We start from the raw sequence: 19611 nt of genomic DNA, 5'->3' as shown, positions 1-19611 counted from the left end.
AAATGTAGGAATATGTAGTATGAATTAAATGTAGAATTATATTTTTGTACACTATTATGCTCCTGTCATTTTTCCTTCGCCAGCATTTCTTTATGCGTTTTTTTGTAAGTAATTTGTATAGTGAGCCTAGGAATCATGCTAAAGTCTAAATGAAGTGATAAAAACATTTAATATAGCAGATGCTGAGAATGCCAGTTAATAATAGTATTTGACAAGGCAATTACAATTAAGCACACATGACATTTCTCAAGCAGTAAAGACATGAAATATAGCGCAGCGGCATCAGGCAGACGGTATCGGGTTTTTCCTCAGATGGTGACATCAATCTTTCAAATTTAGTCTAAAATAATTAGGGAAAATAAATATTTAAATGAGATGGTTAATGGAGAATTTGTGCATAGATACAATATATAAACTGCATTGCACAATAAAATACAACTAAGATATGACAAAATAAAGTTGTAAGTTCTAAATATTGTAATATCTGGTTAAACAAATACATAGCACCAAAATTCTAATAAGCAGTAGCATAACAAGAGTGGGGCACTTGCCCTGAGCACTGGAGCAGGGGAGATACTGGGACACCTAGAAAACTGGGTTTATCTTTGAAATGTAATCTTCCCTGCTTCCTGCCCTGCAATCCTAGTGAGTATTGGTTTGATGTCTGGTGGCTGGTTGTTCCTAATCTGCCCCTCACCCTTCCTGCTCCTCTCCATCCTCCATCTCCTCCCCCTGCAACTGCATTTTGTAAGCAGTCATTCCAACATTGCTCCTACTCTTTAGCCACCCAAGTAGCTACATAACACTGCTGGTCAGGAAAGTCCAGCGCAGTAAAGATAAGATCGGCCTCTTCTTGGTGCTGTCCCTGTCCTTATGTGTAGACCACAGGTCCAGGTGAGCAGGAAGACGGCTGGAGTGTGCCTGACACTGACCTTTAGCAGTACTGTGTTGAAAACATAGCTTTTTTGTGTGTAATTTCAATAAAAAATAAAATGTTTCAAGAAAAAAAAGGTCTGCAGCAGATATCGGGGATATCCGCTGTGGACCTGCGACACTGCAGTCTTCATAGAATCCTGTGTGGCTGCGATGTACCAGTATGCAGCAAGCTCCGGATAGTACAACTCTCCACAGCTTCTGCACGGTAGGCAACTCCATATGTAGCTCTCTCTCCATCCCCTTATGATTGTGAATGTGCATAAACCCGGAAGTGCTCTCATCACCCAGACAGCTCTTATCAGAAGAGCTGTCCCAGCAGGTAAGTGTACCTGCATACTTCAATTGAATATTGTAGTGTTGAAAAATTCTAAATATCGGCAGAAAGTGCCGTCTTTCCATTCTGTCGAAGCTTCCGACTCTAATTGAATACTTATATATATATATATATATATATATATATATATATATATACACACACATACATATACAGTTACTGGAAAGGGCACTCTGGGATATCTGGTGAAGCTGCCGGGGTGCCTTCCAAATCAATAATATACAAATGCAACTGTCCCCCCATGCAGAAAGGAACAGGCGGCACTCCTCCGGACTTTTTCAAGAAAAGCAGTTGCTTTTAATAGAACGATGTTTCAAGGCCCATTGGTCTTTTCATCAGGTGCACGTCGTTCTATTAAAAGTATATATATATATATATATATATATATATATATATGCGAAAGCCCTCACTGACTCATCACTAATTCTCTTACTTCCCGATATGTTAGGATGCGGAAATTTAACATAGGTATTCTTCCAGTGGGAAATAGGAAAACTGTGTAATTAGATTTTTAATTAACATCCTCTAAGGGAATGAAAAAGGGGGTTGACATAATGACATCATTACTGATGTGTGTCTTGCACTGCATGAACAATTATGCCCAAACGGACAGTCAGATCAAAATTTGGATGGCATGTCCAGTGTGTAGAATTTAATAAACTACAAAAATGGTCCTTTCACTTTTTTAACCATATCTGCTATGGGTTCTCTTCAGCAAGGACCATGGATTAATATTTATTTACATTAAGACGTCTCAAATTTACAGCTCTATAGATTTACCAAATTGTTAACACTCAGTTATATTTACAACCATTAGGATCAGAAACTCCTGTGCGAAGAACGGGTAGAACAGCTAGTGTAAAAATAAAACTATTCCCTGTTCAAAAGGAAATATGGATAAACTTGGTATAATGTTGATAATGGATACAAATTAATATAGATATGATATGAGAATTTGCGAACAACTTACTTATATTTCTGAATGATTATTTATATTATACCGCATCATTGTATTTAATGTGTTATAGCAGTAAATTGTGAAATAAAACTGGATTCCAAGTAAAAAAAAATTGTATGTATTGGCATCTTAAAAGGCACTTCATATTCTTTACATTCTTTTAATCTGTCTGTCTATTGACCCAAGATAAGGTTATGCTCTAGTGTAGGTTTATGCTCCTGTAGCCCATGGCACATTTAATTGCTAATAATTAAATTTGTTCTTAAATAGCTTACCTGAACTTAAGTCTTTCCTTGAAAAGCTAAATTCGGCTGAAAATGCTAAATGAGAAAATATGAAGATTTAATCACAGAATATTAAAGACATACTGGAATGATAGGATAATGTACTTCTCTACTGTAAGATATAATAATAATAGAATTCACTGGGAAATTCCATGCTTCTTTATTAGCAACATGTTCCTTACATCTGCATTTGTACCAGATGGATGAGGGTAGTCAGATCACATAGGTGCCTGCACCTACCTTGGCATGTGGGTGAATCTCTCTATTTAGTTCCATGCTGGCAGTGCAAGTGTAATTGTAGTTGTCCTGCATGCTGCTCAAAATCAGTCCTAATTCCCTGTACTTGGTGCAAGAAATTCATATGCCATCAGAAGAATCTCTGAGTATGCACAACTCTGCATGCTGTAGCTCACAATTCTGTCTACTGCCCTCCCTCAACTTAACTTACAGTATGTGTGAACGCCCACCTGTCAGTCAGTTACACCATTCAGCTGCAAGTGAAGATCCAACAGACATTCGGAATTGCCTGTTCTATAAATAATGCAATATACATTCACAAACTGGACATGTGTTCAACTTAGAGGCAGATGTACAAAGCCTTGGAGCGTGATAAAGTGTAGAGAGATAAAGCACCAACCAGTCAGCTCCTGTCATTTTTTTAAACAGCCTGTAACATGGCAGTTAGGAGCTCATTGGCTAATACCAGGGCTGCCATCAGAAAATGGGCCTGGGACTGACAACATAGGCAGACACCCACACATACACACTGCCGCCATAGCCAAAAACACACACAGTTGCCATAGCCTCACACACACAGACTGACGCCATAGCCACACACATGCACACACTGCCCCCATAGCCTCACTTGACATACACACACACACAAGATTTCTTTGCAAACAATTCCAGCCGCACAACACCTGCAGCCAGACCCTCACCCCAGCACCTTTCCTTCTTACCTCTCTAGCACCGGTCCCCATAGCCAAAGCTGCACAGTACCCACAGGAACCTCACTGGAACTCTTTTCCTGCCTGCCACCTCCAATGCCGATCACTGTAGTCAGAGCCACACAGCACCCACAACCAGCCGACTCCTCACCCCAGCACTCTTCCTGCCTACCTCCTCCAGCTCCGGCCCCTGTATCCAGAGCCATACAGCACTCTCAGCACTCTTTCTGCCTGCCAGTGCCTCCTCCAGAGCCTGAGGTGCCGTGTTGCTCCTCCCCTTTAGCTGCCTGTCCCGCACTACATCACACAGCCTGTCAACTAGTTCCCAACTGATACCTGGAAATTGCAGATGTCAGCGGTAGGAGCCAGGGGCGGGCCCCCATCTGTCCGGGCCCGGGACTTCAGTCCCGCCAGTTCTGCCCTGATGGTGGACCTGCCTGGAAGTTTATCTCCGTCCACTTTATCTCTCTCCAAGGCTTAGTACTTCTCTGTTTTAGTAATTTAATTATCAATTGTAAAATTGCGTTGAATTATGTTTTGATTTTCTGGTCCAATGTAGTGTCACGTTAAGAAGCATTTCTATTTCTTTACATTATCTTTCAGTTTATCTTGACATCTATTAACTTTATTATTATGGTGCTCTATTGTAGGCCTCATTCACGGTTGCATGCAGGAGGTCCACAACAGGATCTATGGCTTTGGCCGCAACAGGATTTGAGTGCATATGCAAATTACGCCGGGGCACCACACCAACTGGTGTCTTTTGTGATCCGCTGTCTGTGTCCTTCAAAACATGCCTGCCGAAGCTAGTGGACCTGTGTCCAAAGACGCAGACACTGACTTTGGTATGCCCGCACTCCTTCCGTTTTGAGGAAAGCTCTCTGTCTCTGCCCCCAAATGCCTGTAGCACATCAATCATGCTGAAGCATCCAGGACATTGTGCCTGGGATCACTGTAGCATTGCAGGAAATGTGAACTGCAGCCTGGCACATGTGCAGTCACTTGCAACGGAATCTGGTCATGAATAAAGCCATCTCTGTACTTTCTGGCACATTTTATTGCTAATATTGTATTACTACAGTTCGTTTTCATGATTACTTAGCTTACATGAACTTGATGTGTCCTTCTTCTGAAAACCACCGTCAGCTGAAAACATCAGATGAGAAAAGTATATTAATTTACTGACAAAGTATGTAAGTATTACTTGAGTGATGGGATAATGCAACCCTTACAGTGTAATATGTAAGCATATTAGAAGTCAACGTGGAGAATTCTGACCATGAGTGGACTTCATATATTCCTTATTATTTCATAGCAGGTTCTATATCAGAGGTTCTCAAACGCGGCCCTCCGTGCACCCCAACGACCAAGGTTTTAAGTATATCCAATATGGTTAAATCAAATTTACTGAGGTACTAATTAAGTCACCTGTAACCAAGCATGGATATACTTAAACCCCGGACCGTTGGTGTGCCTTGAGGACTGCGTTTGAGAACCTCTGGTCTACGTTATTCGTTATAATACACTTTTATGATGAAAATAGGTAAACATTTAGTATTTAAATTACCATTTTGTTAAACGATATTTTGGTATACATGTCAGTCTGTCACAAAGCTGTGTCATAGCGGACGGCTTTCTCTGTGACAGATTGCTGCATAGGGGAGCCAGCAGCATCAGCCTTATAATGCCTGATTGATGTAAATTAGCAGAACCATAGCAATAACATTTTCTTTATATTACAAATGAAAAAAGAAATAAAAACATAAATAAATACAGTATATATATATACAGTATACACACACACACACACACAATACTTACAGGAGTATGTGAATGTTCCTCCTGATAATGCTTCTGCGTCAGGAAGTCTGTAAAGTGTAAGAATTAAAATATTTTAAAGTTGGGAACATAACAAAAGTAGATAATGGCTAAAGCCTACTATCTCATACAAGCAAGCTGTCCTTTACTACACGGCACACGCCAGTCATTGCATGCAGGAAAGGTCATTTGTTTTGCAGCCGGAATACATATATGATATCCCGGCAGACAGGATGCCGGCTGTCACTATGCCGACAGCGGCATCCTGTCTGCCAGAATCCCGGTAGCTAGGCAGCGGGTTTTCTCACGGGCTCACTGCACATTGGGCCACAGGTTCTATTCCCACTTGGTTGATTCCACTCAGTTGGTGGCATAGACCCACCAACCGAGTGGGAATACCCAGCGTTTGACGGGATTCCGGGCATCGGTATGTCACCGACTGTCGGGATTCTGGCGTCGGATTTATTAAATGATGGTATCCAATATATAAAGAATAGTGGTTTGTTTATGTACTTACTTCAGATCTTCACCCTCCAACAGCTTCTTGTACGTAGATATTTCTACATCTAATGCCTGTTTGATATCCAACAATTCCTGATAGTTCACAATGATTTTGTGAAGTTCCACCTTTGCTGATTCAATGGCAGATTCATAGCTGGTTATCTGCGCTTGAAATTCAGCCACACCCACACTGGATCTTGCTACGACCTCTGCCAGATTGCTTTCAAGTGTATAATTCTGATCGAAAAAAATATTAAAGTTACATTGCTTCAATAGAAAAAAAAAAAAAAAAAGATGGTGTATTGGGTGGTGATATTTAAAACCAAGTCACATGAGAAAGTGGATACATCAAACAAATTATACTAAAATCTAAAATTAATTACAGCAGTTATACATAGTGACTTTTATACTTTCCTTAAACTTAAAATGTACTGTGCTTTGACTAGAGTCACTGCAATGGGGAAAGTTCTGTCACCAATGTCTGTATATCAACTTTAACAATACCTTTATGTTTACACGTGCAATATGAAGATTACGAACATATTATTACTTACCTTGTCACTTCTGCACAGGTGTGTGCGATAATTAGTTGTGGCCCCAGCCCTATAAAAGTGGCCTCAGAATGATTTCTTAGAAAATGTACTTTGTGACTAGAAAGTACTGCTATACTTTTATCTGCATAAAGCCATTTTGGAGAAAATTAGGTATTAGTATTTTTTTTTTTAGATTGCTTTTATGCCAGGAAATCCATTTTGCTCTGCATTAAAATAGTGTCACATTTTTTGATAATGACTTTGTTGCATGCAGGTAGCCTTTCATAAGGAGGCTGTAATATTGTGCATTCAAGTTACTAAATAAAATAAAGGATTTCACCAATGGCTTCCTTATAGTTGGGTACACCACTTTATAATTCATGTCCAGACAATTGTACAAATGAGTATGCAGGCCCATTGCCGATAAATGGATTATAACACTCCTGCACCGGTTGGGATCTTATGTGCTGGTTAATAATAGAAGCCCATACACACAGAGCTATTTCTAGCACAGAGTGTACTGGGCTGTGAGGAGGCTGACAGCAGGTCAGTCTGAGGACACACTGCTCTGCTGATGGGGAGTGCTAACCTGATCAGCAGAGTCACCGTAAAAGTGTGTAACCAGCTTTAGATACAACATGGAGTTGCCATCTTGAAATTTACCTTTTTTTTTTAAAGCTTTCTGATATATTGTAATTAAAGCTGTTATTAATGTGATCATACATCAGAATGCTTCTCAGAGAGCCGTGAGCATACTCGCCAGCACAAGGCCTGTTCCATCTGTCACTAATATAAGTTACTATTCAGAGGATGGCTAACCTCATATTGCTATGTACTGTATATAGGCCAATACGGAGAACACTGTACAGACTAAACACGCAGTAGATGTAAGTTCAGATCTACTGTATATCCGTTTTAATTTAAAATTAAACTTCATAAGCAATATCACATTTATATAAGATATTGGGCCTATTCATCATTGGGGACCAGATGGACCCCTAGAATTAAATATCCAACCTGCTGCGGGGATACTTATCATCGGAGCAATTCAGCATTGTTCTGGTGCAGGAACAGCTGGTCCAAAAAGCAGCTGCCCCTGTGATCAGTAACACCGCTACAGAGGTAGCAGTGATATTTTACCACCCTCGTTGCCATCTTCTGTGCATGTGTGACCTGAGGTCATGCATACACAACAGCTGCTGGGCACATAGTGAGGAGGCTACCCCGAACCTCCTTCCCATAGGAAGGAGCTGGGCTCCAGGAACAAACACCATCTGAAGATGGCATTTGTTCTTGCAGGCAAACTCCAAAATCTGTCAGTTTTTGGAGTTTGCTAAATATTTAGGCAGCCCTATCAGGACCCTTAGTAATGAATGGGTCCTTTACATAAAACATGCAGAAACTAGCGTTTGTATGCGTGTGTAACACCCTTTACTGATGAATAGGCTAATGGAAAGAATAAGAAATAGTTCCATCATCTAAACAAAATTCCAAAATGCAGACAAATAAAGCGGACATACCACCGACAGAAGAGACTGCAATTCATTGTTATATGACTGTAGCTCTTTCTTCGTGCTGGTAATTTCTGCTTTCACTGAGGAAACAACTTCTGAGGTTTTCACTGTTTCACTGTTTATTTCTTCAATCTATGGATATATAAGTACATTAGTTTAACAAAATAATATTTTCGTTTGGTTTACGAAGGTCTCAGGTCTGAAGAATATTAGAGAAGCAATCATTAATAAACATTTTAATGAAAACCATCCACCAATATAATTTGTATAGACAGAATTCTGTAAGATAAATTCCCATAACCATAGCAACTTGTTACAGATCAGTGCTGTTATATCTTCATAGGACACTACAGGTCAGGATATATGTTAATTGAGCCTCATACACACTAGCTTTATTTTTTATGTTATTCTAGGGTAATTCTAGAAGAATACTAGGAGATCATTGTTTCCAGTGACCAATGACCCGCAATGATGATTGCGCTTGGAACAACGTTCCTTTCCAAACACAGCCTGCACCATTCCATGCATTTAAGTGATATCCAAAGACCTCACAAATGCGTACGACAATATAATGTTTAGTTTCACCAGCATTTTAACTAAAACATCAGGAGGCTGTAATTAGATCATTTTATTTTGCTAAGATTATACATTTAGTCTGTACGGGGCAGATGTTCTAAGCCTTAGAAAATGATAAAGTGGAAAGAGAAAAAACTTCCAACCAATCAGCTCCTAACTACCATTTTACAAACACAGCCCGTTACATGACAGGAGCTGATTGGCTAGTACTTTATCTATCTTCACGTTATCACTCTCCACGGCTTAGTACATCACCCCTTCTATCTATTCAAACAACAAAAGTAACAAAGAAGATGAGATATACAATACTCTTTTTATATTCAAAAGTCATCATTGTTAATTCATATATATGAAGCAAAAGTAAAAAGATTTTGCTTAAGCTTCTATGCAGAACTCTTCCTTTTGAATAATGGGGGTAATTCTGAGTTGATCGCAGCAGGAACTTTGTTAGCAGTTGGGCAAAACCATGTGCACTGCAGGGGGGGGGGGGGGGGGCAGATATAACATGTGCAGAGAGAGTTAGATTTGGGTGGGTTATTTTGTTCCTGTGCAGGGTAAATACTGGCGCTTTATTTTTACACTGCAATTTAGATTGCAGATTGAACACCCCACACCCAAATCTAACTCTCTCTGCACATGTTATATCTGCCTCCCCTGCAGTGCAAATGGTTTTGCCCAACTGCTAACAAAGTTCCTGCTGCGATCAACTCAGAATTACCCCCAGAATGTCTACAATAATAATAAAAAATTTGATATAAATAGATACATTTGTATTATATACTTCCTATACTTTTATGTTTTCCTTCAAATGTACTGCTATAGGGAACTGCACAACATCAGATACTATTTATTGCCATGAGTAGTTCTCTTAAAAACAAATTCATGCATTTACTATGAGTCTGATGCTGTTGTGCATCCTCCATTCCCCATACGAATCTATAATGGTATCCTAATAACTGTAATTTAAGACTAAACCCATGGTAGCTTTTTTCTTTTTAAAATCCCTTTTAAGTGCTAGGGGCCACATACCTTCATAAGGAAATGGCCATAAAATAGATGAAATATTGTTACTGAGATAAGAAGTAAGCAATCATGGTACAATATACAGGTAAGCAGATATTCAATTCAATCACAAAATCCATGTTACATGCCCCTTTGTGCTATATCTTACCTTAGCTCTGAAGTATGTTTCTGCGTCTTCTTTGTGTTGCTGGACGGATTTTTCATATTCACCTCTGAGTTTATTCAATGCGGTTGTGATATCAAAAGATTTAACTGCATCCACTTCAATCAATGAAACAGAAGTATCTCCTGAAGTTCCCAATTTACTCTGTAGTGAAGTTAGTTCCTGAAGTAAAAACACAGGGTGCATGTTGTTATGTAAAGACCAATAAGGAATAATTAGGAAGCAAGATATAAATCATGGAGGCAATCTTTGCCTAGTGCTAAGCTAATGTTCCATTGTAGCTATGTTACAAAGGAAAATAGTATCCTCCCCGCTCCATTACAGCCGAATCACCTACCATATGTGAAGAATAGAGTCCCAGTAGTTACTGGTCTGATATTAGAGGTAAAAAAACTGGGGTCCTGCTTCTGTACATGAATGAACTAATCCTTAAGTGCAGGTGTCTGTTGTGTTGTATGTTACCACTGGCACCTGGTGCAGAGGTGTACTGTACTGTACAAACACCACATTTATTTTATATAATGGCCCATATGTATAAGGTTGTGATTTGCTAGTCCCAGTGTGATTCAGCGAGATAATCAGCATGTTAGTTCAATAATACACAGCCCTTGACATATATGGGCCCAAATGTAATATTGTAACAACATGAGGCAAATCGTTTTCATACAAAACCAGGTTGCTTTTGCCTTAAAACTAATAACTGCTTTAAACCTAGCAGCTATGCTGGTGCAAATTGCTGGCTATTACATTTGAGCCATAGTAAATGCCACATTCTTGGTCTTTGAGATATTGTAATTCATATTATTTATCATTCTCTCAGTATATTCACATGAGAACATGCATTTCCTCTCTATACAGAGAATGGTCTACAATATCTTCAGCAAGCCTTTCCCAGATGGGACTTTCATATAAATCATGAATGCTCTGTTCTGGGCATTGCGTTGGCAGGCAATGATTTAAGTGTATACTAGCTGATTGCATTAAAGACATGGGGGGGTCATTCAGACCCATTCGCACCCTGCCTTTTTTCGCAGCCGTGCGATCGGGTCTGAACAGCGCATTTGCATGCACCGCAATGCGCAGATGCGTCGGCCGCCGGCGACGGGAATCGACAGAACTTACGAAGAAAACGATCGCACCGGCAATCGCAAGAAGATTGACAGGAAGAAGGCGTTCGTGGGCGGCAACTCCCCATTTTCAGGGAGTGTCCAGAAAAATGGAGGCGTGCCCGGCCATTCTGGAGGAGGATTCCTGATGTCAGCATCGGCCCGGATCATCGCAGCGGCTGAGTAAGTCCTGGGCTGTACAGAGACTGCAGAAACTTTTGTTTGTGCAGCTCACTGCACAGCTGATCGCACCCCAGCACAGCGATTACCCCCTCCCCTGTAGGCGGCGATTACCTGGTCGCAGCAGTGCAAAAATACGCCTGCGTGCGACTAGGTCTGAATGACCCCCATGATCCTCACTTGCAGAAGTTGACAGAAAATACTTATAACTGCAGTCAGTTTCATAAGGTGATGGTTAAAAAGAAAACAAAGTCACTTAAACCCTTTTCAAACTTGTGAAAGAGTGTGACTATACAATCACATAGGAAACAAACATTATTTATTTTACTTAATGCTTGTCATCACTGTAATACATATTCCAGTGATACTTTACTGCCTTAACAAATACCCTTCTTAGATTCTTAATGAAGTGCTATTCTATTGCTAACATTTTCATTCTATGGGGGATTTCAACTCAGTGACTTTATCACATTGTCCAGCTGTGCACATTGGGGGTCATTCCGAGTTGTTCGCTCACAAGCTGCTTTTAGCAGCTTTGCACACGCTAAGCCGCCGCCTACTGGGAGTGAATCTTAGCTTATTAAAATTGCGAACGAAAGATTAGCAGAATTGCGAATAGACAGTTCTTAGCAGTTTCTGAGTAGCTCCAGACTTACTCGGCATCTGCGATCAGTTCAGTGCTTGTCGTTCCTGGTTTGACGTCACAAACACACCCAGCGTTCGCCCAGACACTCCTCCGTTTCTCCAGCCACTCCCGCGTTTTTCCCAGAAACGGTAGCGTTTTCTCACACACACCCATAAAACGGCCAGTTTCCGCCCAGAAACACCCACTTCCTGTCAATCACATTACGATCACCAGAACGAAGAAAAAACCTTGTAATGCCGTGAGTAAAATACCAAACTGCATAGCAAATTTACTTGGCGCAGTCGCACTGCGGACATTGCGCATGCGCATTAGCGACTAATCGCTCCGTTGCGAGAAAAAAATAACGAGCAAACAACTCGGAATGACCCCCATTGCCATCTATTTCAGCACAAAATCTTAGCTGATTGCCCTGCGACCCCACAGAGGTGCTGGTAGCAGTGTGCCTTTACCTGACTGTTCTGGAGGGACTTTATGGCAGTTGCATTAAATTGAATTTGCAGCTATGAATATGAGAAACTAAAAGCTTCAGGAATAAATATTCCTCAATGTGGTCCATTTAAAATCTGCCTTTCAGAGTTATTGTATCTTTTATATGGCAACAATACCTACCTCCTCGTGTGTCTTCTTTAGGAATTCAAGGTCATCAAGTGCTGAGGAGAACCTGTGTTCCAGTGTGGTACGTAGTTCAGTAGCAACCTCAATGTCCTGTCATTTAAAGTCAAAACATGTTAATCAATATTTTCATGTAATATAATGCATATTAGGTTCTGGTTTATATTGTCCCATACTATTCTTGTTTGTTTGTTTTATATGATACTGTAAATTGTGCTTTACCACTTTACACTGTTTTGTTAGCATATGTTACCCTCTGATATTGTGATACACCTAATTAATGTATCTTTTCACTTCCATGTACTTATACTGTAGTACATAATGAGTACCTTTCAGGAAGCGAAAACTAATATAATGATCAATACTATTAATGGATTAAGACAGAGAAAAAGAAAGAAAGGTGATTAGTGACCTACAGTAATATTTACTTAAATATATTGCTAGGTTAATTACTAGTGATGAAATTAATGTTTGTGTGTGTCCCTGTGACAAGGCATATAAATTATAAAATCCACTGGAGCCTGTGCTGAGGTAAATGAATATTAATATTACAAGGGTTTGGAGAGTAATAAACTGGAGAGAAATAAAGCACTAACCAAACAGTTCCTAACTGTCATTTTACAAACACAGCCTGTAAAATGTGTTAGAAGCTGAATGGTTAGTGCTTTATATCTATCCACTTTATCTCTCTCTCTAATGCTTTGATAAATACATAGTTTCTATTTAAATAACTATTAATATATAAGTAAAATTATTACTCATATATTTATCAATATTGTCATATTGATCAGAGAAGAGTTGTACTAGTGAACAGAAAACAAGTGTGAGAAAGTGAACAGATTGTAAAAGTGCAGGAGAATACAACAGGGACACACCACTAAAATGTACATTCACTTTTCTGCATTTTGCCAGTTTCTCCATAGCACATGTGTGAACGAGCCTTAATGCTGAGAGCTACACTATGGTTCATGAAACTAGCACAAAATGCTTGTATTATACTGAGTAATATGCTAAAATGTTCCCCTAACACTACATTCTATTTATGAATGAAATGTCATCGGTACGCTTACATATGTTTGTGAATGCTACTTGTGTCGCTAATTTCTAAAGCATTTTTTTTTCCAGAGGTTAAGATTAATTTCCCAATTCAACCTGTGAGAATAAACTGTAGATATTTTTAACCAAATATGACTCTGAAAGTTGTCTTATTACACATTTCCCTTTGAGATATGCTATTAATAATACTTATTACTATTGTAGATTTAACATCAACTGAAGTGTAGCTATGTATGTGTTGGCGTCGGGAGTAATGCTAATACTGTAGGGTGTCCATGTATGTGATGGCGTCGGGAGTAATGGTACCACTGTAGTGTGGCTATTATGTGTTGGCGTTGGGAATAATGCTATCACTGTAGTGTGACCATGTATGTGTGGCTATGTATGTGTTGGCGTTGGGAGTAATGGTATCACAGTAGTGTGGCCATGTATGTGTTGGCATCGGGAGTAATGGTATCACAGTAGTGTGGCCATGTATGTGTTGGCGTCGGGAGTAATGGTATCACAGTAGTGTGGCTTTGTATTTGTTGGTGTTGGGAGTAATGGTATCACTGTAGTATGGCTATGTAAGTGTTGGCGTCAGGAGTAATGGTATCACTGTAGTGTGGCTATGTATGTAATGGTGTCAGGATTAATGGTATCACTGTAGTGTGGCCATGTATGTGATGGTGTCAGGAGTAATGGTATCACTGTAGTGTGGCTATGTATGTGATGGTGTCAGGAGTAATGGTATCACTGTAGTGTGGCTATGTATGTGATGGTGTCAGGAGTAATGGTATCAATGTAGTGTGGCTATGTATGTGTTGGCGTCGGGAATAATGATATCACTGTAGTGTGGCTATGTATGTGATGGTGTCAGGAGTAATGGTATCACTGTAGTGTGGCTATGTATGTGATGGTGTCAGGAATAATGGTATCACTGTAGTGTGGCTATGTATGTGATGGTGTCAGGAGTAATGGTATCACTGTAGTGTGGCTATGTATGTGATGGTGTCAGGATTAATGGTATCACTGTAGTGTGGCTATGTATGTGATGGTGTCAGGAGTAATGGTATCAATGTAGTGTGGCTATGTATGTAATGGTGTCAGGATTAATGGTATCACAGTAGTGTGGCTATGTATGTGATGGTGTCAGGAGTAATGGTATCACTGTAGTGTGGCTATGTATGTGATGGTGTCAGGATTAATGGTATCACTGTAGTGTGGCTATGTATGTGATGGTGTCAGGATTAATGGTATCACTGTAGTGTGGCTATATATGTGATGGTGTCAGGAGTAATGGTATCACTGTAGTGTGGCTATGTATGTGATGGTGTCAGGAGTAATGGTATCACTGTAGTGTGGCTATGTATGTGATGGTGTCGGGAGTAATGGTATCACTGTAGTGTGGCTATGTATGTGATGGTGTCAGGAGTAATGGTATCACTGTAGTGTGGCTATGTATGTGATGGTGTCAGGAGTAATGGTATCACTGTAGTGTGGCTATGTATGTGATGGTGTCAGGAGTAATGGTATCACTGTAGTGTGGCTATGTATGTGATGGTGTCGGGAGTAATGGTATCACTGTAGTGTGGCTATGTATGTGATGGTGTCAGGAGTAATGGTATCACTGTAGTGTGGCTATGTATGTGATGGTGTCAGGAGTAATGGTATCAATGTAGTGTGGCTATGTATGTGATGGTGTCAGGAGTAATGGTATCACTGTAGTGTGGCTATGTATGTGATGGTGTCAGGAGTAATGGTATCAATGTAGTGTGGCTATGTATGTGTTGGCGTCAGGAGTAATGGTATCAATGTAGTGTGGCTATGTATGTGTTGGCGTCAGGAATAATGATATCACTGTAGTGTGGCTATGTGTGTGATGGTGTCAGGAGTAATGGTAACACTGTAAGACCCAGTCCCCACAAAGGTTTGTAGGACAAATTACCCGTTTCATTGCTGCAATGTCGGTTTCCAGTTGATACTTCACGCCTAACTCTAATTCATATCTAAAAAAAATAAAAAATGAAAGTTGATTCATGGTAAAAAAAAAGAAAGCTTTCTTTTTTGGCCTTATTACAATAAGGTAAAAGTTAATAATTATATTGGGCTTTTAAAACTGATTCACCAAAGCTTTACTATGACTTGGTGCGGGATGTAATGGCATCCGAGATCGCTGGAGGTACAGGATGCTGGCTGATTTCTGACTTTTTTTTAAAGGGGCAATCAATTACAAGGCATGGTTTTGGCTTGTAAGTGATTGCCCCTTTAAAAAAAAAGTCAGAGATTGGCCGACATCCTGCACCTCCAGCGATCTCTGATATAATTACATCCCGCCGATAATGCTATATTCAATAAGAAAATAAAATCTTACTAAAATGACATTTGTCAATTAGAGCAAGACTTAGGGGGTAATTCAGACTTGATCGTAGCAGCAATTTTGTTAGCAGGGGCAAAACCATGGGGGTCATTCCGAGTTGATCGCTAGCTGCTTTCGTTCGCTGCGTAGCGATCAGGCAAAAAATCGGCACTTCTGCGCATGCGTATGCGGTGCACGCGCATCGTACTATTATAACAAACGATGTCGTTTCACACAAGGTCTATCGAAGCTTTTCAGTCGCACTGCTGGCCACAGAGTGATTGACAAGAAGAGGGTGTTTCTGGGTGTCAACTGGCCATTTTCAGGGAGTGTTCGGAAAAATGCAGGCGTGCCAGGAAAAACGCAGGCATGGCTGGCCGAACGCAGGGCGTGTTTGTACGTCAAAACAGGAAGTGAATAGTCTGAAGTGATCGCAAGCGCTGAGTAGGTCTGAAGCTACTCTGAAACTGCACAAAAATATTCTGATAAGCTAAAATACACTCCCAGTGGGAGGCGGCATAGCGTTTTCACGGCTGCTAAAATCTGCTAGCGAGCGATCAACTCAGAATGACCCCCCATGTGCACTGCAGAGAGAGTTAGATTTGGGTGGGTTATTTTATTTCTGTGCAGAGTAAATACTGGCTGCTTTATTTTTACACTGCAATTTAGATTTCAGTTTGAACACACCCCACCCAAATCTAAAGGGTGGTACACACGGAGAGATCCATGCTTAAAATCTAAGCAATCTGACTAGATTGCTTAGATTTTAAGCACGGATCTCTCCGTGTGTATGCCCCACAGCGATAGCTATGCGCGGCTCCGCGCGCCGCTATCACCGGTGCTAGATTGGCCTATCTATGGCACAATCTAGCGCACCGTTCCCTGTCACCCCCCCTTACTCAGCACACATCGCGCTGTGCTGAGCGGGGGGGAGAAATGTGTGCTGAGTGGTCTGTGACAGATTGCTCAGCACACATCTCTCCCCATGTGTACTGGCCTTAACACTCTCTGCACTTGTTATATGTGCCCCCCCTGCAGTGCACATGGGGGGTGATTCCGAGTTGTTCGCTTGCTAGTTGCTTTTAGCAGCATTGCACACGCTAAGCCGCCGCCCTCTGGGAGTGTATCTTAGTTTAGCAGAATTGCGAATGAAAGATTAGCAGAATTGCGAATAGAAATTTCTTAGCAGTTTCTGAGTAGCTCCAGACTTACTCAGCCATTGCGACCAGCTCAGTCCTTTTCGTTCCTGGTTTGACGTCACAAACACACCCAGCATTTGCACAACCACTCCCCTGTTTCTCCAGCCATTCCTGCGTTTTGCAACTCGAACGCCTGTGTTTTTCCGCACACTCCCATAAAACGGCCAGTTTCCGCCCAGAAACACCCACTTCCTGTCAATCACACTACGATCAGCACAGCGATGAAAAAGCTTTGTTATGCCGTGAGTAAAATACCTAACTTTTGTGTTAAATAACTAAGCGCATGCGCTCTGCGAACCTTGCGCATACGCAGTAAGCAACTAATCGCAGTATAGCAAAAATCGGCAACGAGCGAACAACTCGGAATGACCCCCATGGTTTTGCTCCATGCTAACAAATTTGCTGCTATGATCAGGTCTGAATTACCCCCTTAAAGTAGGTACAGTAAAAAAAACAAAAAACAGATGCATCCTTTGTGCCGTGGAACCTTATACAATAAATCAAAGTGATATGACTGAATAATGTAAGTTACAGTTTCCTACAATTATTTAGTGAGATTCATTCATGCAAAGGTCCATAGTTGCATACATGCATAAAAGCTGAATTTGTAAACAATGTATATTAGTATATAGATATTGCTGACTGAGATTGCTCTTTATTAAATCACAGAACTACAGCATCTGAAAGTCAATTTGCAAATATAGGGGGAAGTTCAATTCACATCATTGTGCGTGGAGTTGGAATGGTCAGAAAAAGGCTTTCTGCTGCCAATATCTTTGCTCTTTTTATATCATCCCATAGAGCAGCACAGGAAAAAAAGCAAATATTATTTACAATAGTAAATAGTGATGCGTGCAACTGGACATCACAGTGGTGCATCTCTCATAGTAGAATTCACCTTAACTGTCAATGGGGCATAACTATCAAGGCTTGCAGAGAGATATAGGGCCTAATTCTGACCTGATCTTAGCAGAAACCTTGATAGCAGATGGGCAAAACCATGAGCACTGCAGGGGGGGGCAGATATAACATGTGCAGAGAAAGTTAGATGTGGGTGGGTTATATTGTTTCTGTGCAGGGTAAATACTGGCTGCTTTATTTTTACACTGCAATGTAGACTTCAGTTTGAACAAACCCCACCCAAATCTAACTAACTCTGCACATGTTATATCTCCCCCCCCCCCCCCCCCCCTGCAGTGCACATGGTTTTGCCAATCTGCTGACAAATTTGACAAATAAAAAAATTTGTCAAATGAAACCAAATCTGCTACAATCAGGTCTGAATTAAGCCCCCAGTGTAGATAGATAAAGTACCAACCAGTCAACTCCCAACTGCCATATTACAGGCTGTGTTTGAAACATGAAAGTTAGGAGCTGATTGGTTAGTACTTTCTCTCCACTTTATCTCTCTCCAAGCTTTCATATGTATGCCCCTATGTCACAGCATAATATCATAGGCAATCAGTGAATGAGTCATAGATCCCCATTTGTTAAACTAGTTTATAAGCATAAGCATTTTAAACAATGGCAGTATGGAACAGTTGATGCCTTATCCACTAATTATTTGTTTAGATAAATCCAAATTTTCTAAATGAAAATAGTTAAATCTCATGTAACTAACATTTGCATTATAACAGGATAGAAACAGTTCACAGGTAGACAGAGTTATGCCTTATAACAGACTAGGAACCGTTCACAAGTAGACATTATGCTTTATAATGAATTAGGAACATTTCACAAGTAGACAAAATTATGCCTTATTACAGATTAGGAACAGTTCACAAGTAGACATACAAGTTATGAAACATATAACATCCATTCCCAAATATGGGTCAACATTTAAACTGCTGTAATTCAGCTATTAATAAACATGCTTACTTAGTCTTTAGCTCTTCTGCTGCACCTCTGATGTTGTCAAGTTCAATTTCATGTCGAACATTTTCCAGCGTTAGAGTTTCAACCGTGTTCCTCAGATCTGTAAGCTGAAGCTCAAAATTTACTGTAGTAGAGGACTCTGAGGGGCCAGATCCTGTGCCACCTGTCAGTAGGTTCAGCTGTGTCTGTAATGTCTGATTTTCAAATTGCAGGTGCTTAACTTTCTCTACATAGGAAAAAAAGCGGTCATTCAGACCTGCTAGTGTCTGTTTTTCTGAGGCTCTAGACAGTAATTGGGGTACTACACGTGGTGCCCCTACATTCAGAGTTGAGCTCAAACCCCCAGAAGTCAAGGATCGTCCCAAAGAAAATGCTGCACTGCCACCTAAGCCTCCTCCATAGCCTCCTCCATAGCCCCCTCCATAGCCCCCTCCATAGCCCCCTCCATAGCCCCCTCCCAAACCTCCTCCCAAGCCTCCACCCAAACCTCCTCCTAAACCTCCTCCCAAACCCCCTCCTAATCCAAATGAACCTCCACCTATACCTGCACCGAAACCTCCACCACCCAAGCTAAGGCTAGCTGATCCTAATCCTCCTCCAACTCCCAGACTATAACCTCCACTACCCAAACCAATTCCACCTCCACTCAAACGGGCAGAATATCCACCACCAGAACCTCCGCCTTGGTTAAGGGAATAGCTAGACCTCTGGGAGGAGGAAGTTACCCAACCAGAGTTTGAACCTGCGATTGACATAATGGCACAAGGAGATAGCCCAATGCAAGATTTTGTAATTTAAGCAAGGTGCAAGCTCCTGTGTGTGCAGGGCTCTGAAGTGAAAACGCTGAAATCATTTACAGCTGGCTTTTATATGCTTTGCCTGTCACCTGACACACCTGCTATGCCTGGAGACAGCGTCCCAGTTTTCTGCAGGACAGGTTGTTTCAGCGTCTGGCTTGCAGCTGTGCCTGAAACATGATAATTATAGAAGCTTTCTATCCATCAAATTACAG

At 40.8% G+C, this 19611-nt stretch overlaps 2 protein-coding genes across 2 annotated transcripts in view; one reads left to right on the top strand and one right to left on the bottom strand.

Moving 5' to 3' along the window:
• TERT (telomerase reverse transcriptase) overlaps positions 1–4561 on the top strand; it is a 331772-nt gene extending 327211 nt beyond the window's left edge. The window contains exon 18 of the transcript XR_010177723.1: positions 4110–4561. The gene's annotated coding sequence lies outside the window, so the exon portion shown is untranslated. The remainder of the gene's footprint in view (positions 1–4109) is intronic.
• On the bottom strand, positions 181–19369 carry LOC134927765 (thread biopolymer filament subunit gamma-like). Its single transcript, XM_063922690.1, has 10 exons — positions 18603–19369; positions 15115–15175; positions 12129–12224; positions 9573–9749; positions 7832–7957; positions 5795–6015; positions 5281–5327; positions 4567–4605; positions 2504–2548; positions 181–340 (listed from the first exon to the last, which is right to left on the bottom strand). Exons 1-10 carry the CDS (start codon positions 19352–19354, stop codon positions 336–338), a joined length of 1569 nt encoding a protein of 522 aa, XP_063778760.1. The 5' UTR covers positions 19355–19369; the 3' UTR covers positions 181–335.
• Positions 19370–19611: the final 242 nt, after the last annotated feature.

This window comes from Pseudophryne corroboree, chromosome 5, assembly GCF_028390025.1.
Source record: "Pseudophryne corroboree isolate aPseCor3 chromosome 5, aPseCor3.hap2, whole genome shotgun sequence".
In the NCBI taxonomy this organism is placed as follows: Eukaryota; Metazoa; Chordata; class Amphibia; order Anura; family Myobatrachidae; genus Pseudophryne; species Pseudophryne corroboree.
This window is presented reverse-complemented; position numbering and strand designations above follow the sequence as displayed.